This window comes from Rhincodon typus, chromosome 2 (genome assembly GCF_021869965.1).
Source record: "Rhincodon typus isolate 14 chromosome 2, sRhiTyp1.1, whole genome shotgun sequence".
Lineage (NCBI taxonomy): Eukaryota > Metazoa > Chordata > Chondrichthyes > Orectolobiformes > Rhincodontidae > Rhincodon > Rhincodon typus.
Window position 1 is genome coordinate 2,766,377 of NC_063333.1, and position 22,221 is coordinate 2,788,597.

Sequence of the window (22,221 nt, forward strand, 5' to 3'; positions counted from 1 at the left end):
AGTTGAAGTCAGGGAGTCTTGCTTCACTTGTATAGAATAATGGTGAGTCTATATGTGTGAGGTGTGGGACTTTTTATCTGTACATTCCATAGAGAGAATGCACCTGTGTCATGGACTGTCTTTATCAGAAACAAAAACAGAAATTTCTGGAGAAACTCAGCAGGTTTGGCAGCATCTGAGGAGAGAAAACAAAGTTAACATTTCAGGTCTGGTGACCCTTCTTCAGAACTGAAGATGTTTATCAGCTTGGAAAGAGGCCCTTTGGCCACCAGCTTCACCAGATTAATCCCTGGGACAGGGGATTGTGTTCCACAGAAAGATTGATGAGACTGGGTCTTTGGATTTCTTTCCTCCAGAGGGCTGTGGACATTGCATTGAGTATTCAAGACAGAGATTGATAGATTTCTCGACACTAATTATGTTGAGGGATATTGCTAAAATGACACTGAAATGGGTTGAATGGCCTCCTCTTGTTCCTTTGTGATATGATTCAGAGCTGGCTCGAGTTTCCCAGGGCCTGGAGCTGGGACTCTGAGTTTGGGAAAAGTTTTTAAGGTGAAACTAATCACAGCGGAAATCCTTTACAGCACAACATACATCACCTGCCCAGCAGATCCCAAGAAGACCCTCGGTATCAAGCTACCTTTCCTGGTGATGATCATCAAGAACCTGAAGAAATATTTTACTTTTGAAGTGCAGGTAGAGTGAGGAATATAGCCATGCACTCAGTGAGTAAACTGTGTTGGGAAGGATGGAGAGGGGACATTCTGCGAGACTGCACAGGCTGTGGAGATCTCATGTTGAACACAGCTGTGTATGCTCACTCCACCCAGTCCCGAGTACCCGATTCCTCCTCCTCAACACCCCTCTGCCTGTCTACTCTCCCTCCCTTGGCCCCGGCCCCGGCCCTGACCCCGACCCCCACCTCCCCTTCCCCCGCCCCCCCCCCTCCCTCCGCCCGGCCCCGACCGCCTGTTCCCCAGCCCCCTCCCTCACTCCGCCCGGCCCCGACCGCCTGTTCCCCAGCCCCCTCTCTCACTCCGCCCGGCCCCGACCGCCTGTTCTCCAGCCCCCTCCCTCACTTTGCCTGTTCTCCAGCCCCCTCCCTCACTTTGCCCAGCAACGGCCCCCACCCCGACCGCCTGTTCCCCAGCCCCCTCCCTCACTCTGCCCGGCCCCCTCCCTCACTTCGCCCAGCACCGGCCCCGACCGCCTGTTACCCAGCCCCCTCCCTCAATCCGCCTGACCCTGCCTGCCTGCCCCTCCCTCGCTCTGCCTGCCTGCCCCTTCCTCGCTCTGCCTGCCACTGCCTGCCTGCCCCTCCCTTGCTCTGCATGTTCTGCCTGCCACTGACTGCCTGCCCCTCCGTCTCTGTGCAGGTTCTGGATGATAAGAATGTGCGCCGGCGATTCCGAGCGAGTAACTACCAGAGTACGACTCGGGTGAAGCCGTTCATCTGCACGATGCCGATGAGGCTGGATGATGGCTGGAACCAGATCCAGTTTAACCTGTCCGATTTCACCCGGCGAGCGTACGGCACAAACTACATTGAGACTCTGCGAGTACAGGTGAGGCGGGCGGGGGAGATGGGGCTGTCAGCTGGGAGCAGAGTGTTAGCGCCATCTCCAACTGGGTGGAAATAAGCATTTTAACACAGGGGACCTGCTTATGTCAACTGCTTATGTTTAAAAAAGCATCTTTTTAAATGGAGAGCACATTGCGTCCAGGCTCAAACACCACACTTTAGGGAGAATTTGATAGATTCTTGACCAACGAGGGAGAGAGTCTAAGGTTATCAGGAGTCAGTGGGAAATGGAGTTGAGACCACAATAAATGAGCTGTAATCTTTATCGGACCAGATTTGTGTGCTGACTGGTTTACTCCTGCCCCCAATTTGTATGTCTATGTTTGTCCATCCGTGTGTGTGTCTGATCCTGTTATGATGGGGTGGGCGCCACCTTTTCCAAGTGTTTCATTCCATGGAAAAGAAGTGAATTAATTTTCTTGCCTGTTACTTCCTGGAAACTCCTCTTCAGTTCTAGCTTCAAAGAGGGAATCTAAGGAAAAAACAATTTTGCTCCATAACTCTGTTCTGATCCATTGCTGCCTCCTGCTGTACAGACACCTTGTGTTGCCCTTGGAGATTATCTGTTGTTCCCATCTTCCTGAGAGCTCGCTGGACTCTGGCTGTTGTACACAGTAATCTCTGGGTATTATTCTGGCTGTGTCTCCTTGTCAGACATCACTGGCCTGATTAAAGCTTTCCTGTTTGGCAACTGCTTGGTTATTTCAGGCAACTAGGGGAAATGGAGCTGTTGGGAAGATTTCACAACATCTTTGGACCTTTGTCCTGTGTTTTCGGCGTGTAAATGTGCTCACAGCACTGGTCCTCCCTTGTCCTGTGACTGTAGCTCCGGGAGTGGGATCCAAGAGATCACGTAAACATTCCCTGATTTGTAGAGCACATTGTTTTCCCAAGAGGCTGTGTCACTGTGGTGCTGTTTTCAGTGCTGGTGCTGGAGTTTAAAAGTTGCCTTGTTCACTTCTCAGATTCATGCAAACTGTCGAATCCGCCGAGTTTACTTCTCTGACAGGCTGTATTCTGAGGATGAGCTCCCAGCTGAATTCAAACTTTACCTACCTGTACAGAATAAGGCCAAGGTGAGTGTATTGTGAAACCTGGAGCTGTGTTAACCTGACCTGGAGAGGCAGCAGTCCAGCCTTGATAATGAAGGTGGTGAGGCTTGTGTGCATGGGGCACAAGATTGATCAGGGTAGAGAGCTTAGTGGTGGGAAGACAGAGAATACTGCACCCATGATGCAAGCTGATAAATAGTTGTGAGCTTCATGTTGTTTTGGCAGGTTCATATTTGTTAAAGTGCTGAGTGGCTGGGTGGGTGGATGCTCTTGTGGTGCTATGGTAGTGTCCCTACCTCTAAGCCAGGGGCTTGGGATCAAGTCCCACTTGCTGCTAATATGTAACATAACATTTCTGAACATTTCTGAACAGACTGATTGGAAAATATCTGTCTAATAAAGTAATGGAAACCATGAGAATCCAGTGAAGGAGACAGGCTGCACTTTCTGCCTGTTCTTATCTGCCAACCAACATTCTTGTTAAAAATAGCAAGTTTTTAGGAAATCATTTGGTAATACAGAACTTGTAACTGCTGAAGAGACTAATTTTGGTGAAGCTTTTTATTTTGCACTCGAGAGCAACTTTGCAATTCACGAGAAATACCAACGTAAAGGGAAAATAACATTGTAAAACCTATACAGACAGTTTACAGAGAGATATTGATAGTTTAAGTAAGTGGGCAAAATACTGGCAAATGGCATATAAATTGGGAAAGTGTGAAGTTGCCCATATTGGAAGGGAGAACAAAAGTACAGAATATTATTTAAATGGAGAGAAATTTCAGAAAGCTGCAACACAAAGGGACTTGGGGGGAATCTTGTGCAAGAGACACAGAAAGCTCGTTCACTGGCAGCAAGTGATCAGGAAGGCTAGTGGAATGCTGGCCTTTATTTCAAAGGGGTTGGAGTGTTAGGTTAGGGAAGTCTTATTGCAATTGTACAAGGAGCTGGTGAGACCACATCTGGCGTACTGTGAGCAGTTTGGGTTCCCTTATTTAAGGAAAGATATTATTTCTCTGGAGGCAGTTCCGAGAAGGTTCACTAGGATAGTATGGAGGAATTGCCCTGTGAGCAAAGGTTAAACCAGTTGGGACTCTACTGACTGAAGTTTAGAAGAACCAGAGGTGATCTCATTGAAATATGTAGGATTCTTAAAGGGCTTGACAGGGTAAACATAGAGAGGATGTTTTCTCCCTCATGGGAGAGTCTAGTTTTAAAAAGCCAGCACTTATCTCCTGGTTATGAGTTCTTCCCCCTCCAGTATCCTTCCATGATTCCTAAAGTGAAGGTGGATGTCCTGAACATTAGGGAAGTGTAGGGAAAAATAATTTGTACTCTCTCTGATAAAGCACAAAGAGTCACCTTTCCCAATTTCTGGAAGCTCCTGCAGTGGCAAAAGTGCACCATCTTGGGAGGTGTTTTAAAATCTGTTTGTTTCATTACATCTAATCACCGATTTGTTATTTCTGATTTTCCACAAAAGCAAAATACTGCAGATACTGGAAATCTGAAATAAAAATCAAAGTCTCAAGTCCAATATGACTGTTTGGCTTCTTTGAGTCATTGGACTTAACATTAGAACTTAGGACTCTACAACACCGGAATAGGCCCTTTACCCACATTGTGCTGAACCTGATGCCAATCTGAAGTAATCTCATCAGGCTGCATGTAGTCCATGTGCCTCTATTCCCTGCCTGTATATGTAACTTTCTAAATGTTTCTTGCTATCATATCTGCTTCTACCAACTCCCCTGGCAGCCAGTTTGAGAAATCTGCCAGCATCTGTGTGAAAAAACTTTGACATTGTCACCCTGGGAAGAAGACTCAGACGGTCCATCCTTTTCATGCCTCTTATAATATTATATGCTTCAATAAAGTTGGCTGTCAGCTTCCGCTGTTCTAGTGAAAACAATCCAAATTTGTCCAACCTCTCCTTTATAGCTAATATATTCCAATCCAGGCAACGTCCTGGTAACCTCTTTTGCACCTTCTCCAAAGTTTCCACATTTTTTCCTTTAGTTTGGGGAGCAGAACTGTACACAATACTCCAAATGTGCTAACTAGTTTTATACAACTGCAAAATGACCTGCTAGCTTTATACTCCACCCCGAATGATGAAGGCAAGCATGCTGTGCACCTTGCTTACCCCACTTTCAGGGAGCTATGGCCTTGCACCCCATAATCCCTCTGTGTATCAGTGCTCCTCAGGATCCTGCCATTTGACTGTACACTTTCCTCTTGCGTTTGGCCTCCCCAAAAGCATCAGCTCCTATTATCCAGATTAAACTCCATCTGTTATTTCTCCGCACTGTATCCTGTTATATCCTTTGATAACCTTGCTCACTATCCACATCTCCCTCCGTTTTTAAATTGTCTGCTAACTTACTAATCAGATCACCTATATTTTCATCAAAGTCCTATATAAAGATATTGTAAACAACAATATAGTGATCCTTGCAGAACACCACTGGTTACAAGCCTCCATCAGAAGAACAGCCCTCCACAACTACCCTGGGTCCCCTATGACTAAGCTGATTTTGTATCCCATTTGCTAACTTAGTTGGATCCCATGTGACTTAATCCCCTGGACCAGCCTACCATGAGGGGCCTTGGCAAATGCTTTAGTAAAGTCCATGTGGACAACATGCACTGCCCTACCCCTCATCATCTTCTGTCACTTCCTCAAAAAACTCAATCAAGTTTTTGAGACCTCCCCCACATAAAGCTATGCTGACCATCTCTAGTAAGTCGATTCTTTTCCAAAAGTATGTAAAGTAACTGTGTTTCTCTTCCAAAGTTTCTGCCAGACCTGCTGAGTTTCTACAATACTTTGTTTTTAGAATCTTCTGTATCCCATAAGACTTCTGTTTTCTCTTCTCCCACTCTGATTCTGGGTGGGAAGGACTGGCAGAGTGGGGACTGGATCCTGACCTGGGCACATTGACAGGGGGTGGTGGTGAGCAGACTGGAATGTTGAACAGGGCTTTATTTTAAATCTGTCAACTTGCAATGAATGAAGAGTGATGCATTGGTGGATATTACATATCGATCCACTTCTCTTAACAGCAGCAAAAGTGAAACGAGGAAAAAACATTTTTACATGCCAAGTAGTTAGGGTCTGGAAAGTATGATGGAGACATTTGAGAAGGAATTAAGACTACTTGCAAAGGAAGACTGCAAGGCTATGATGAGAATGCTTTAGAATGTAAAATGCTAATTTGGAGAACTAGTGCAGAACACGATGTCCTTGTTTTGCACTGTAACAATTCTGATTCAATAAGATAAACCTTGTCTGAATCAGGAAAGGGACAAGGAGTGTACCAATGTAAAACGTAACCCGTTCTAAACCTTTCTTTCTATACAGTGAGAATGATGAGCAGGATGAAGCTTCCATGTGTTATCAGGAGTCTAGAACCACCTCTTCTCTTCAGTACCATCACCTTGCCCAATATAAGGTTTCTCTGTGGAAAGTAAATGTTTTGTATATTTTCATTTAATATAAGCCTGGTGATTTAAACATTCTTGTTGTTTTGCTTTAAATATTGTACCTTTTTCTGAATTAAAACTTTCTTTTATCTAAGCTGAACCCAGTGTTTCATTGAAGGGGGTTAAGGAGATCAGAGGTATTTACGCTTTTGAGGGCAGTACGAACTCTGGTTTGCAGTAGCTCACAGGATGGCTATTAGATACAGTCCAACCACTGTCATCTTAAGATAAAATGCTGCTGACTGGTACAAACTTAAAGTTCGCCATTGATTTTTTTTTCCTTCATGGGCTGAGTGTGTCACTGGCAAGGCCAGCATTCAGCCCCTGTCCTTAATTACCAGCAAAATGGTGGTATGCAACTCCCACATGCTGTTAGGGCAGGAGGTGGAGGATTTTGAGCCAGTGTCTTTTGAAGAAACAGTGATATAATTCTGAGCAACAATTGAGTGATTTGGAGAAGATTCCACATTATCCCTGTCTGCGATAGATGTCACAGGGCTGGCTAAGCATTGCTGAAACTTGAGCAATTTACTGCTAAATGCTGTTTGATAGCAATATGATGACAGTGTTACCCCATCAGTCAACTCTGAGTAATTGTGTAGCTTAGCTTTTGCATGACTTGTGAATGGGGTATGCCAAGGAATTTTCCACTTTTAGGCAGATGCTGGCGTTTAACTGTACTGGACCCAGAGCAGCTTGACTCAATGACCGAAGACCAGATTGGAGAGAAAACACACAGCGATCAAGAATTGCAGCAGTGAGTTTCTAACTAAACCAATATCCACAGATCAGCCATAGTGATGTCCAAGCAAACAAATCCAGGGTTGGCTGGATGTCCACAGGCTTTAAATGGCTGTATTTTTGTTTAGAATTCTACATTCCCATCTACTGCAGATAACCTTACATTTCCCTGCCTAACAAGGTGCCTCTGTCTTGAAGGATATTCAGTGATTTCCCCTGGTTCCAAAGCTGCACTTTATTGGGGAATGCAAACTGCTTGCCAGGTCCCCAAAGCTGGTACTGTAAAGTGGAAATGTCACCTTACACCTCATCACCACCTTTCACTTAGTAATGGATGCCAGCCACGAATTAGTTTAGAAAACATTTATATAGACATGGTAGGCCAGAGCTTAAGTATTACTAAAAGAGGACTAGCAGCTGAAGCTTTTGGTCTGTCACAGAACTACGAGGCAAGAAACAGTGGGATGGGGAAGAGAAAGACCACATTTAATATAGAATGAGAAGAGGGTGATGATTGGTTTTGGGCCACAGTTAGAACAGAGATATAACAACAGCAGTTAAATGTCAATTTGAATTCTCAGAGCAGGTGGATTTTGCTTGCTGTAGCCCATGACAGTACCTTGCACCTTTTGTTTTGAAAACATACAAATTCCCTTCACTGGAGTCAGTGTAGCGTCTAGCACACACAAATGTTTCACCTTGTGATCTTAAACGGTTTTGCAGTGCAGCTCTTAGCAGAGCCTGGATCATTTAAATAATGCTTTCCAATAGCAGAATCACTCAACAGTGGATATACTTTGCTGATAGTGGCAAGTGTGGGCTGATGAAGCTGGATTGGTCAACTGCAAATGGTCAACAGGACATGTTGTTTGATAGGCCCAATGACTCATGGACCTATGTACCTGGCATCACTGGCACATTTATTTGTGTGGTAGGTGAAAAGTCTTTTTGGTTTGATAGCACTCGTGGGTTTACTGCAAAGTGGCAGTGAGAGACAGCAAGCTTCACTGTTCAAATTCGAGAGACACATTCCCTTCCAGGGCAGTCTGAAGTGGAGAGGGCATCACTCAAAGTTAGCAGTGGCAGATATAAGCCCCTGTGAGCACACATGCCCAATCTCAGCATCAACCTTAGTTAGTAAGCTGAAACAAAACAAATTGCTAAAACTCAGCAAGTCTGGCACCATCAGCGCAGAGAAAGCCGAAATCAACATTTCAGAGCCAATGAGATAACAAGGTGTAGAGCTGGAAGGACACAGCAGGCCAAGCAGCATCAGAGGAGCAGGAAAGCTGACGTTTCGGGTCTGGACCCTTCTTCAGAAATGGGGGAGGGGAAGGGGATTCTGAAATAAACAGGGAGAGGCGGGGAAGTGGAGGGAAGATGGATAAAGAAGAAGCGGAGAGGAGACAAACAGGTCAAAGAGGGAGGGATGGAACCAGTAAGTGTAGGTGGCAAGTTAGGGAGGGGATAGGTCAGTCCAGGGAGGACGGATAGGTCAAGGAGGCAGGGATGAGGCTGGTAGGGGTGTGGTGGTTGAGGTGGAAGAAAGGATGGACAGGTTAGGGAGGCGGGGATGAGCTGGGCCGGTTTTGGGATGCGGTCAGGGGTGGGGAGATTTTGAAGCTTGTGAAGTCCACATTGATACCATTAGGCTGCAGGGTTCCCAAGCGGAATATGAGTTGCTGTTCCTGCAACCTTCGGGTGGCATTGTTGTGGCACTGGAGGCAGCCCAGGGTGGACATGTCATCCAAGAAGTGGGAGGGGGAGCTAAAGTGGTTCACGACTGGGAGGTGCAGTCGTTTGTTGTGAACCGAGCATAGGTGTTCCACAAAGCGGTCCCCAAGCCTCCGCTTGGTTTCCCCGATGTAGAGGAGGCCACATCGGGAACAGCGGATACAATATACCACATTAGCAGGTGTGCAGGTGAACATCTGTTTAATGTGGAAGGTTTTCTTGGGGCCTGGGATGGGGGTGAGGTGGGAGGTGTAGGGGCAGGTGTAGCACTTCCTGTGGTTGCAGGGAAAAGTGCCGGGGATGGTGGGGCTGGAGGGGAGTGTGGAACTGACAAGGGAGTCACGGAGTGGTCCCTCCGGAAAGCAGATAAGGATGGGGAGGGAAAAATGTCCTTGGTAGTGGGGTCAGATTGCAGGTGGCAGAGGATGATGCATTGGGGTGGTACGTGGGGACGAGGGGGATTCTGTTTTTGTTGTTATTGCGGGGAGGGGGTGTGAGGGATGAGTTGCGGGGAACGAGAGAGATGCGGTCGAGGGCGTTTTCGACCACTGTGGAAGAAGTTGCGGTCCTTGAAAAACCAGGACATCTAGGATGTCTGGGAGTGGAATGTCTCACCTCGGGAGCAGATGCCAATTTCAGAGCCAATGACTTCTTCAGAAACCAAAACGCTTTCTTGCCACACATACTGCCAGACCTGCTGAGTTTCTCTAGCAATTTCTATTTTTGTTTTAGATTTTCAGCATCCGTAGATTTTCTTAAAAAAAAACATAGTGAACAGATGGCTACAGCCTTATTATCCAGGTTTCCAATAAGATTGATTTTCTAGCACATGGAATCCATTTTCCAGCTTCTCACCTGATACAGCAAATGAGAGTGAGCAATTAAATGAGTTCTGAATGTAAATGAGTGCAGGATAGGGTTTACCAATGATACTTGCGTGGCCCAAAGAAACACCTTGAATTACACACAATTAATTCATGAAAAGCTCTTGAAGTTGTTTAAAATTGTTTTTATTAAAAACCATACCTATTGCAAGTGCTACGTGAAAAACACCCATTTGCAGGCTGGCCAGACCTTGTGATAGTCTTGGCTTCCCTTTTTTTAATCCATGATCGCTATTAATTGGTTCAATTTCCAAGATTAAATACAGTTTCAATAAACTCCCTAAAAGACATGGCACAAATAGAATGATATCATTACAGTATCAGAAATTAAATCTATATACATAAAACTGCATTAAAAAACATGTTTAGAGGGACATTGCTGGTGCCTTTGTTACATCTGTAACTCATTGAAAACAGTGAAGGACAGCAGCAAGGGGACACTGGGTGAACTTCTGATCCCAGGTTACAGCTGAGCAGCACAATAGATGGGAACAAGACTGGGACCCACCTATTGAGGCACATGGATATATAAAATTTGTCTTGGATAAAAACCTTTCCATTATGATGAGGACAGACTGTAAAATCACTACCTAATATAGAGTTTGGTAAACAAGTTCTGGAGCTTTGTTCTTTGATACAGAAAGTTAGCCATCTTGATCGAGAGGGTTAAGAAACCAAGTGAGGTGACATGGTCAGCATTCACTTTTTAGTATTTAATAGTAATTAGCCTCCAGCCAGCAGAGCTCTGACATCAATCAATAGGGAGAGAAATTGGGTTGTATAATCTACAATGTATTAAACTAATCCCAAACAGGGTGAGGTCACCATTTAAGGTCCTGCCTTTTCAACCTCATGGTCCTCTAGACCTATGTGGCTTTTTCCAAACAGGACATTTCTCTTATCACAAGGTAAGGCATGATACAGTAGGATATCATTCTGGTTAGTCCTATACAAAGGGCAAAGAGAACAGAAGTGGTAAAAAGAATGTGCAATACAATGCACCAGATGTGAGCGTAACATTGTCCTGCCTTGGCTCACTGTTACGCAGCCCATCCTCAGATGGGGGCAGTGTATTTACAAAAATAAGATCTCTGCAGAGGATGGGCAGTTTTCTTATAAAAATAAACAAAAAATTATATTCAAAAGTCAAAAATCAGCACAAATAGGACAACACGATCGTATTGTCTGGATCCCACCCCCCAACGGGAATAAAATCAGATTCTGGACTGGGCACCAGTAAAGACAGTCAAGATTCACTGATTGTACAGACCAGCTGGAGGGTGGGAGACTGCAGATGATTCCCACCACTTTATTCCAATCATCTGCCTCTCTCATTTCCAGGACAGAATGCCGGTATTTAATAAGAGCAACAAGGAGGAGACAAAGATGTATAAAGGTTGGGGGAGGAGTTCTTCTCAGCAGATTCCCTTGCCCTCCCTCATTCCTCCAATCCCTCTACAAAGCAACTCAGATCCACTTAACAAAACATCAGAATATTTGACAGCCTGAGAAAGTTGCTTCCTCCTATTAAGTTTGCATTTCACCAGTGCAGTGTACTCCTGACCTCAGTGGCTTTACTCATGAACTCTGGTCAACAATGGTGAGGCACACAGAGCCAAAACAGGAAACAGCTATCCCAGCACAGATCCTATTAGTGGAAGCATCTGTCACACTCTGCATCCATAATCTACTTGCTGCCCACCTTTATTAAAATAAGCCCCTCTCCTCTACACAGATCATTCCAGCTTTCAGTTGCTGATGGGCTCCCCAAGTGGGTCAGGAATGTTAAATATTGACTGTGTGAAAGATAATATTCCAGAAATTGCATTGTTGATGCAGTTTTGTTACAGTAAAAAAATCAGGTAACAAACTTGCAATCAGAAGTTACAAAACCAGTCAGGCACTTAGTGAAAAACAAACAGACACACATTTCTGGGGAGGATTATCTCTGTTTCAAGCTGGTGTTAGCTCCCTTAAACATGAAAGTGTCTTTGAAAACTATCAAGTTTTCTAATGACCAGTGTTTGTAGTGGGAAATGTCCACAACATTTCATTAATGACTTGAAGTGGTGAAACCTGCACGTGGTGGGGGTGTGGTGGTGTGAACTGGAGGACAGTTCCTAAAGGACAGATCAGACAGTGGAGGAGTTTTTTGTTTTTTTAAGGCATTCACTCACTCATCTAACACTTTGTTAGAATATGTCAGCAAAAGTCAATGTTTTTGACTGGATGAACAGCTGATGGACAGGACTTCCTCCTGTGAGGCCATTCTATAAACTCCCTCATACAAGCAAATCATTCACTTGCCTCACTGGCTGTATTGGAAACTAACCTTGTCAAAGGAGAGCTGGGTACAAGAAGTGGGAGGTGGGGAGAACTCGGAGGATAAAAACATGGTTTTTACTATTGTCTTTAAAAAAACAGCCAAATAAATAGAAGAAATCTCACTCTCACCCTTCCATCGACTGAGCAGGTAGCTGATGGTTTATTTTGAGATGATATTTGATCTCCTTTAGGACAGTTGTCCAAAGTTGTCACTCAAGAAAATGGTGAAATCCTATACTGGGCTCATTAACTACAGGGAACACATTCCTGAACACAGCTATCACAGCTTGAACCTGTGACCAGGAATATTCTTCTCTGGGTAGAGGGAATATGAGAAACAGCAAAGAAACATACCAGCAATTTTCTCAAGGAACAATAACCGAGAAAAACAAATGATAAAGATAAAATAATAAATGTCCTCCATGGGGTACTCCTCCCACTAGCTCAGGACCATGCTCATCTCCAGCTGAAGATGTTCAATATTTAATACTCTCATATCTCTAATAAGTTAGTGGAGAAAAGAACACTCTATTATGTGCTTCAATCCCCCACTTCCAAAGGAGGAGAGAGACAGTGAAAGAATTGTTTTCACTGGGCCGAATCAAATGAGACACTTTCTCCTCCAATTGCACCCCCCACCCCTCAGGGGCACAGACTTCACCAATCCATCCCTGAAGAATCTTTGTGGAACATATTTCATTCAGCATCTGTGGGGTTAAAACATGGCTCTGTTTGCCAACCAGGTTAAGATCTTATGGATCCCTGTTAAATGAATGGACAGAGATCCTAAGATGGAACAAACAGCCAGATAGCAGTATTGACCAGGATGTCAGCTTTCTCACTGTTTTTTTGGGGATCACGCAGACAAAATCCAACCACCTTTCTCCCTTTTACAGTGGATGGTTACACTACGTATGGACCACATATTTTATATCCCACATCAGTGATCATGCTGACTGAAATTCTACTTTCCAACTTACCCTCATCCCCACCCCTGACTGCAGTGCCATTTTTCCCACTGCTCTGTGGATGCAAATAGAATAATTCTAAAAGGATGGTGGTCCCCGTGTCCCACAAACACTTTCCTTAAAGCACCAAACCCCTTAGAACAAAAGAAAATCCTCTCCAAGAAATTTCCACCGATTATGAAAGTAGATGAGTGTCCTTGTTCACGTTGCAGATTCTGTAGTTTTTGCAGGTTTCCTGTAATCACAGAGGTCCCTCATGGTTCAAAATGTAATAATCGTGCACATACATCAGCACTGCAATCGGCTGCCCAATGATCAGGGTCAACCACACTGCCGCATTTCCGTAATTCCCACTCAGAAACGTCCCAACTAACCAAGCCAGTGGAACCTGGAAATTAAAGAGGAAAGTGATTCAATTTTTTTTAAAACACCCCTATACTTCGCTGCCTGCCTGTCTGTCTCTCTCTTCCACATTATCTTTATTATCAGCGTTGAGTCACAAAAATCTACTGCACAGAAAAGGCCTTTCAGCCCATCGAATTTGCACCAGTCAAAAACACACAGAGGGGATCAATGACAAAAAGCCAGTCTGAGAAGCTGCTCAAGTTTCAGCCTACACTCCCTCCACAAAGCTGGAGGAACTAGGGCTTCAGACCTTACATTTACCAGGCAAATTTGCCCCTCTCATCACACAAAGTCAAATATTCTGGACAGTGTTAAGCTAAAATCTCTTCTTTAGACTGGTCCATAGGGAAGGGTGTTCAGAGTCTATAGTTGAGCTGATCACAGCAATTCATTTCTAGCTGCTGTGATCACTGCACATTAAGAACACTTGTCTATGCAGTAGCTTCTGCAACCATGGCGATCATACTGGGAGAGGAAAGGGAGGTTAGCATCCTTCTCTCCGGTTTGTCACATTCAGGCTTTCAGGTTCATGCCTACTTAAGGAAATTAGCTGTCACAGTCGACCACCCCAAGAGGGTAAATGCTTTAACTTCAAAGGGACATTACTGAATCATGCTGACCTGTTTCCAAACAAATCTCTCATCGTACTCAGCACTACAGGATGGACAAGTGGATGTCAGCCTCTGGTTTCTCAATCTAACTCCCACAGATTGAAAGCCCCTGAATCAGGTAGTTTTGTTACTGTTGGGTACTCACCTGGGCCATCATCCCCATGAATGCCCACAGTCGGAACATCTTCAGAGGAACACTGACCAGATACTGGAGACATAAGACAGTTATTTAGGACTCGAGGTACAGATTGATACAACACAGTTTCAACACTAAAATAAAACAAAGAACTGCAGATACTGCAAGTCTGAAAGATAGAAATTGTCGGAGAACAACAGGTCTGGCAGAATCCTCCTGATGAAGGGACACTGGACTCGAAACATTAATTTTGTTTCTCTATCCACAGATGCCACCAGATCTGCCGAGTTCCTCCAGTAATTTCTGTCTTTGTTACAGTTTAAAGATTGCCTAGCAATAATAACTAATGGTAGAGTTTCTTTAGTGAGAGAGCATTTTGTGTCAGCTATTACTGGCCTTTTCACCCAAGTCAGAAGATTGTGGGTTCAAGGCCCATTCCAGAAGTTGTTTTAATAAACCAGACCGACCTACCGATGAGGGTGGTGCTGTATTGTTGCTGGTGCATTCATTTGGATAAGATGTGAAATCAGGGTGGGACCTGATCTCTAAAACGGATGGAAAATCTCTCAACGCTATTCTGAAAAACAGGGTGTCTTCTCTCAGAGTCCTATATGTATTTCAGAATCCCTACAGCATGGAGGCAGACCATTCGGCCCATCAAAACTACAATGACCCTCCGAAGAGGATCCCACCTAGAACCACCACCCAAACCCTATCCTGCAATCCTGCATTTTCCCACGGCTAATCCACCTAATCTACACATCCCTGGATACCATGCGGCAATTTAGCACAGCCAATCCACCTAATCTGTGCAACTTTGGACTGTGGGAGGAAACCAGAGAACCCGGAAGAAACCCACGCAGACACGGGGAGAATGTGCAAACTCCACACGGACAGTTGTCCGAGGCTGGAATCGAACCTGGGTCCTTGGTGCTGAGATAACAAGGTGTAGAGCTGGATGAACACAGCAGGCCAAGCAGCATCAGAGGAGCAGGAAAGCTGACATTTCAGATCGGGACCCTTCTAAGAAGGGTCTACATCTTGTTATCTCAGATTCTCCAGCATCTGCAGTTCCTACTATCCTTGGTGCTGTGAAGCAGCATTTCTTCCTTGATTAACATCTCAAATGGATTACACAAGCACAAATCAGGAATAATAAAAACAGAAAATGCTGGGTCAGTTAATGCGAGTCCTCACCCCACAACGGCAGCCAGGGCTGCTGAGTATTTTCAGCCATTTTGGTTCTTATACAAATTGATGAATTCACTATTAATTTGTTTCTTGGAACTCGCTGACAGCAAATTGGCTGGTATATTTTCCCACAGTGTATCTGACTACATTTCAAGAAATACTTGGTTGGCTGTGAAGTAATTTTGGATATGCCCCTGACAGTGTAGAATTGCAAATTTTTCTTTTCTCTAGTAGTGGTTTTCTACTGGAAACATTAAAAGCCACTTGTACGGTCTCAGCTGCTGATTGACATGATGCCCGATGTTAGCAATTTAATTTCGTTGAGATTTCCAGCATTTGGAGTTATCCGTGATAATCTCCACAGCATGCAGTCTTTTCCTCCCCCAGCGAGTTGGGAGAATGTGTCAATAAATACACCTGATTGAGGCAGTGGCTGACCAGCACCACCTTAAGGCTAACTAGGGATCAGCAACAAACATAGGCTGAGCCAGCGATGCTTGCATCCCATAAAAGAATATAGTGCAACACCAGCATGCTTGCATCAGCAGGAGACCAGGGAGGAAGCAATGATTATTGGTGTGGGATGGCAAAGGATGGCAGGAAAGGTGGCTGGTTGACTGGAAACACAGCAATAAATTCCAATGCACCAGATGGTGAGGGCCAGAACCAAAGTGGATGGAGACTGCTGTAATTTGAGGGGGCATCAGGGAACAATCCTCACCAGGTTAGGGGTTAAGTGCTTTCAGACAAAAAGTGTTAGCACTGGCTGGGAGAGGCAGCACTTAGTCTCAGCTGCAAAATCAAAACCTCCCCAAAAACAAACATCCTCACCTCGTGAAAGAAAGCTGATGCGAGGAAGACTGCTGTCTGTGCCGTCCTCTTGTTCATTCCTCTCTTCAGCATGGGCTTGTAGAAGTGCCTGCACGTAAAACACATACTGATTTAATAGATTTATTGCATCACATTTCCCACCATCAACTGAAAGAAAAAGGTTGCCCCGTGGCCTCCCGCTTCATCATATCCAAACCAGACTGTTCCAATCTCTCATAACAAGGCGTAGAGCTGGATGAACACAGCAGGCCAAGCAGCATCAGAGGAGCAGGAAGGCTGACATTTCGGGCCTAGACCCTTCTTTAGAGGTGGTCTACGCCCGTTTCTGAAGAAGGTTCTAGGCCCAAAACGTCAACCTTCCTGCTCCTCTGATGCTGCTTGGCCTGCTGTGTTCATCCAGCTCTGCACCTTGTTATCTCAGATTCTCCAGCATCTGCAGTTCCTATTATCTCTGTTCCAATCTCTCATTTAACTTGGGAGCTATGCTGACCTGCACCTCCCAAACCCACAACCCTCTACCATCTAGAAGGACAAGGGCAGCAGATGCACTGCATTACCACTTACAAGTTCCCTTCTGAAAGAGGGACCATCCTGACTTGGAAGTATTTCACCGTTCCTTCAGTGGCGCTGGGTCAAAATCCTGGAATTCCTTCCCTAACAGGTCTGTGGATGTCCATACACCCCAAGGAATACATCAGTTTAAAACGAGAGCTCACCATCACCACCTCCTTGAGGGCAATACTCACTCGTCTACAGTGTCAGCCACATCCCACAAATAAATCAAAGTCCTATTCACCTCTTGTCTCCATCCTTACTGACCTACTTTGGGCCACCAATTGCCTCCAAATTAAACACTGTTGTCTGTGTCTGCAAATTCCTTTGTGGCCTCATTCCAAAACATCTCAAATCTAACAAGAATATGAGAATGGCCTGTTTCCATGCTGTAGGGATTCAATGATTTCTATAAAAAGTGGGTTTGAACAGACAGAATGTACAGGAAGTTTCAAAAGACACTGAGGACTGGCCTCAGATTTGGCTTATTTTTTTGGGGTTGGGGGGTGGAAAGAGGGTGGGGGGAGGTGTCACAGGTATTTATTATCCTGACTTTACAACACCATCTAAACATGATAATAAAACTCTCATTATGGGAAGTACAGCTCAGGTCCAGAAATGTATCCAGTCCTATCTGTACTGAATCATTGATTAATGAAAGGAAACCTAACAAATCCCTTCCATCAAACTCTCCATTCCCCATCTCCAATCTTGTACTTCACTTTTCCCTTCAAACCCAATGTACTCAGGTCCGCTTTCAGCTGACTCAGGCCTACATCTTGGACATTCCATTATAAGCACAGAGCCTCGCCGTCTCCTCCAAGCTTCACTATTGGTTACAGCCTTAAAGGAAGCTAGCTAAGTACGGAGGGAGAAAGGAATGGAATGATATTTTACTAGCATTTGATAAAGTAGGGTGGAAAGACACGTGTATGGAACATAAGCACTGGCACAGAGCAGATGGCCAAATGGCCTGATTCTTGCCATACTTCTTGATTCCTTTAGCCACAAGGGCCACATCCAGCACTCTCTTGAATAAATCTAACAAACAGCTTCCTGTGGGAGAGAATTCCACAGGCTCACAATTTGGCTACTACTTCAGTCATAGTGGAACAGTTGCAGCAGGCAGTGAGGAAAGCAAATGGCATGCGGGCCTTCAGAGCGAGAGGATGAGTGTATCGGAGTAAGAATACCTTGCTGCAGTCGTACGGGGCATTGGTGAGGCCACACCATGAGTATTGTGTGCACTTTTGGTCTCCTAGTTGGAGGAAGGACTTGCTATGGAGGTGAAGGCTCACCAGACTGATTCCCAGGATGGCAGGACTGACATGAGGAAAGACTGGATCGAATGGGCTTGTTTTCGTTGGAATTTAGGAGAATGGGGAGGGGGCATCTCATAGAAACATAGAAAATCCTGCTGGGACAGGCTAGATGTGGGAAGATTATTCCTGATGTTGGGGAAGTTCAGAACTAGGGATCACAGTTTAAGAATAAGAGGTAAACAAGTCAGGACTGAGATGAGGAAGAATTTCTTCACTCAGAATTGTGAGCCAGTGGAATTCTCATCCACAGGAAGCTGTTGGGGCCAGTTTGTTAGATTTATTCAAGAGGGAGCTGGATATGGCCCTTGTAGCTAAAGGGATCAAGAAGTACGATGAGAAAGGCGCAAGATACTGAAACTGCATGATCATCAATAATCATTTTGGTGGTGGTGCAGGCTCAAAAGGGCTGAATGGCCTATTCCTGCACCAATTTTCTATGTTTCTATGTTTCATGTTCCTTTGTCATGCTGTTCTTTTCCCTTATGCCTCTTATAATCTTCTTTGGACTTGCCCCTTCTCTCATGTTAAAGATGCTGCCGAAATGTATTGTTTTGCCAGGTCAGAAATCAATGACAAAAGAAAAGGCCGTCTTCACATTTGACTCATTCATATCACTCAGGTGAAAGAAAGTCAGTAGAAGGAAGCTTCAGGGTGTAGTAAATAAGGTTCACCTGCTGCACCACTTGTGAACAGGAATATTCCAGTTCTTCCAAAAGTACGTCACTGTCTCCGAATTCCTAGGACACAAACAGATTGTTACACGTTCACTTCAACATTGACAGCCGTTCCAGGTTTTTCTGTAGGTGAGGGGCTACTTTAGTGTCACCCAATCTACTCTCCAGCCTAGGGGAGGTGAAACTGCTTATGGGTGAATTTACATGGACTTTGCTCATGATTCAGTCGTTAACTGAGGTGCTGAGCAGTGGGGAATGGGACAGTCCTGTTCCTTTATTGGGTGAACTCATGAATATATGAGCCCAGCTGATGGTAATACAAAGCAAGTCAGATCTGGCATGATGTTTCAAAAGTTTTATTTTCCTTTCTGTAGATCACAGACATACTGTGAATATAAATTGTGAAAATAAATATTACGAATTGAAATATATTCACAAGAGGCTCTCAATGTAATTTAAAAGCAATATGAAAGTTTACTACACAAAAGATCACAAACTATCTTACAACTATTTGAAACAGTATCGTTAAAAATATCTGAAAGAAACATTTGATCCTTTTATCTGAACCACCACCTTACAGACACAAACCTTTGTAAAGAGTCACCCATCTGCACACTAAAGTTCTTTGATCATCTGGCACAGGTGTAATCAATTGCTTTGGGACAAAATTCTGCGTTTACCCAACATTATTCTCGTGAATTAATATCCCCTGTTACTTTTAATGAGTTGCTAAATCAGTTCACTATTACAATTGAACATGGTTACGGTCAGAATCATGCAGCATAGAAACAGGCCCTTCAGCCCACTGCGTCTATGCTGACCAACAAACACTAAATTAAACTAATCCTATTTATCTGCATTTGGTCCACAGCCTACTATTCCCTGACATTTTAAGTGCTCATCCAGATGCTGCTTAAATGTTGCCAGAGTATCTGCCTTGACCACCCCTTCCGAGTGCAAGTTTTTCTTCCTCGGATCTCCTCCAAATCACTTGCTCCTCACCTTAAACTAATGTCCTCTGGTCTTAGACACATCTGCCATGGAGAAAAGATTCTCACAATCTACAGTGTATGCTTCTCAATTTTGTATACCTCAGACTCCCTCCCCCCAGCCCCAAGGAAAACAAACACTGCCTATCCAGTCTCTCCACATAACAGCCCTTCCATCCCAGGTAAAATCCTGATGAGTCTCCTTTGTACTCTCACTAGTGCAATCATGTCCTTCCGATAATGTGGTGATCAGACTGCACACAGTATTCCATCAGTGGCCTTAACAAGCCTAGAAAGTTGTAACAATGCTTCCTTGCTCCTATTTTCTATGACACAGCTAATCGTGTTTGCCTTCATCTCCCTGTCTAGCTGTACTAACACCTTCTGGGATCTATGGGACCTGTACACCAAAGTCCCTTTGTTCCTAGTGGTTAATCCAGAGACCCAGATAACGCTCTGGGGACCTGGGTTCGAATCCCGCCATGGCAGATGGTGGAATTTGAATTAAATAAATATCTGGAATCAAGAGTTTAATGATGACCGTGAATCCATTGTTGATTGTTGGAAAAACCCATCCGGTTCATTAACATCCTTTAGGGAAGGAAACTGATATCCTTACTATATGCGACTACAGACCAACAGCAATGTGGTTGACTCTGAAATGCCCTCTGGGCAATAAATGCTGCCTGGCCAGCGACACCCTCATTCTGTTAATGAATAAATAAAGTTTGAAGACTCTCTAGGGTCTACCATTCATTGCGCAAATCTTTCCCTGATGAGACCTTCCAAAATGCATCACACTTATCAGAAAGAAATGCTATCTGCCCTTGCTCTGCCCAATTTATCAGCTGATCAATATCAGACTGCAGCCTGAGACCATATTCCTCACTATCAACAACATTCCCAATTTTCATGTCATCTGCAAACTTGCTAATTTTACCTTCTAAATTCATATCCTAATGTACGTAACAAACAGCCAAGGTCCCAGCACTGATCCCTGTGCTACACTGCTGGTCACAGACTTACAAGTACAAAAACTACCCTTCAGCATCACCCTTTGCCTCTTGCCTGTAAGCCAATTTTAGATCTAGTTTGCCAACTTGCCTTGGATCACATGGGCTCTTACCTTTTGGACCAGCCTTCCATGTGGGACCTTGTCAAAGGCCTTAAGGAGGTCCATATAAATCACATCAACTGAGCTACTCTCAAAAATATTTAGTCACCTCTTAAAAAAACTCAATTAGTCAGACAAGGTGTCACTAACAACCCATGCTGACCATCCCCACTTAAACCCTGCCTTTCCAAGTGTTGATTAATCCTGACTTCAGAGTTTATCCCCAATAGTTTAATGACTGATGTCAGACTAACTGTTTTGTAACTACCTGGCCTATCCTTACTGTCCTTCTTGAACAAAGGAACCACATTAGCTATTCTCTGGTCTTCTGGCACTTCACATGTGGTCAATGAAGTATTAAATAGGTCTGCCACGGCCCCAGTGATCTAGTCCCTTGCCTCCCATAGAAACCTGAGATCTATCTTATCAGACCTTGGGGATTTATGCACTTTTACAGGAAAGATGTGGAAGCGTTGGAAAAGGTGCAGAGGAGATTTACCAGGATGTTGCCTGGAATGGAGGAAAGGTCTTACGAGGAAAGGTTGAGAGAGCTAGGGCTTTTCTCTTTAGAACGACGAAGGATGAGAGGTGACTTGATAGAGATGTACAAAATGACCAGAGGTATAGTTAGATAGCCAGAGACTTTTTCCTAGGGTGGAGGTAGCTTTTACGAGGGGACATAGTTTTAAAGTGAAAGGAGGTAGATATCGGGGAGACGTCAGAGGTAGATTCTTTACTTAGAGTGGTAGGGTCGTGAAATGCATTGCCGGAGAGGGTAGTGGAGTCGGCCTCATTAGGGGCATTTAAGCGGCTATTAGATAGGCATATGGATGATAGCATAAGGTAGCGGTGGAGGTTAGATAGACCTTAGGCTTCGGATAAAAGTTCGGCACAACATCGTGGGCCGAAGGGCCTGTACTGTGCTGTACTGTTCTATGTTCTATTTATACCTGCTAAAACATCTAATACCTCCTCCTTATTAATGAATGTGCCCTCACCATCCCAACTGAAGTTCCTAGCTACAATGTATTTCTCCTGTGGATATAAATGAAAAATATTCCTTTAAGGCCTCACCCATGTCTCCTGGCTCCATGCAGGTTGCCCCTTTGGCATCTGATAGGTCTCACTCTTTCCCTGGTAATATATTTATAAAAAGCCCTGGGAATTTCCTTGATGCTATCTGCCAAAGTTATTTCATGGCCCCTCTTTTTCCTCTTAATTTTCTTTACAAGCACCCTCCTACATGCTGTACTTTTGACAGCCTCCCTTCTGTTTAGTGCACTGTACCTGACTGTTTTTATTTCACTCATGGTTGTGGGCAACTGTGGGCAGGCAGAGTCAACCAATTGCTGTGGGTCAGGAGTCTCATGTAGGCCAGACCAGGTGAGGATGACAGCTTCCTTCCCTAAAGGGCATTAGCGACCCAGATGGGTTTTTCCAACAATTCACAGCGGTTTCATGGTCATAGTTAGACCCTTAATCCAGATTCTTTATTGAATTCAAATTCCACCACTTGCCATGGCAAGATTTGAACATGGGTCCCCAGAACATTAGAGATAACAAGGTGTAGAGCTGGATGAACACAGCAGGCCAAGCAGCATCAGAGGAGCAGGAAGGCTGA

At 44.4% G+C, this 22,221-nt stretch overlaps 2 protein-coding genes across 2 annotated transcripts in view; one reads left to right on the forward strand and one right to left on the reverse strand.

The window, feature by feature from the left end:
• cfap20 (cilia and flagella associated protein 20) overlaps window positions 1–6,217 on the forward strand; it is a 16,383-nt gene extending 10,166 nt beyond the window's left edge. Inside the window, exons 2-6 of the mRNA XM_048615162.1 lie at window positions 173–211; window positions 556–699; window positions 1,380–1,568; window positions 2,551–2,661; window positions 6,002–6,217. Coding sequence (XP_048471119.1) covers window positions 173–211; window positions 556–699; window positions 1,380–1,568; window positions 2,551–2,661; window positions 6,002–6,004 — 486 coding nt within the window. The 3' untranslated portion in view covers window positions 6,005–6,217. The remainder of the gene's footprint in view (window positions 1–172; window positions 212–555; window positions 700–1,379; window positions 1,569–2,550; window positions 2,662–6,001) is intronic.
• A 3,375-nt stretch (window positions 6,218–9,592) lies between these two features.
• Window positions 9,593–22,221, reverse strand: part of LOC109935410 (diacylglycerol O-acyltransferase 1) — a 40,029-nt gene continuing 27,400 nt past the window's right edge. The window contains exons 8-11 of the mRNA XM_048610595.1: window positions 18,495–18,560; window positions 15,950–16,037; window positions 13,937–13,999; window positions 9,593–13,163 (exon numbers count right to left, since the gene is read on the reverse strand). Coding sequence (XP_048466552.1) covers window positions 13,017–13,163; window positions 13,937–13,999; window positions 15,950–16,037; window positions 18,495–18,560 — 364 coding nt within the window. The 3' untranslated portion in view covers window positions 9,593–13,016. The remainder of the gene's footprint in view (window positions 13,164–13,936; window positions 14,000–15,949; window positions 16,038–18,494; window positions 18,561–22,221) is intronic.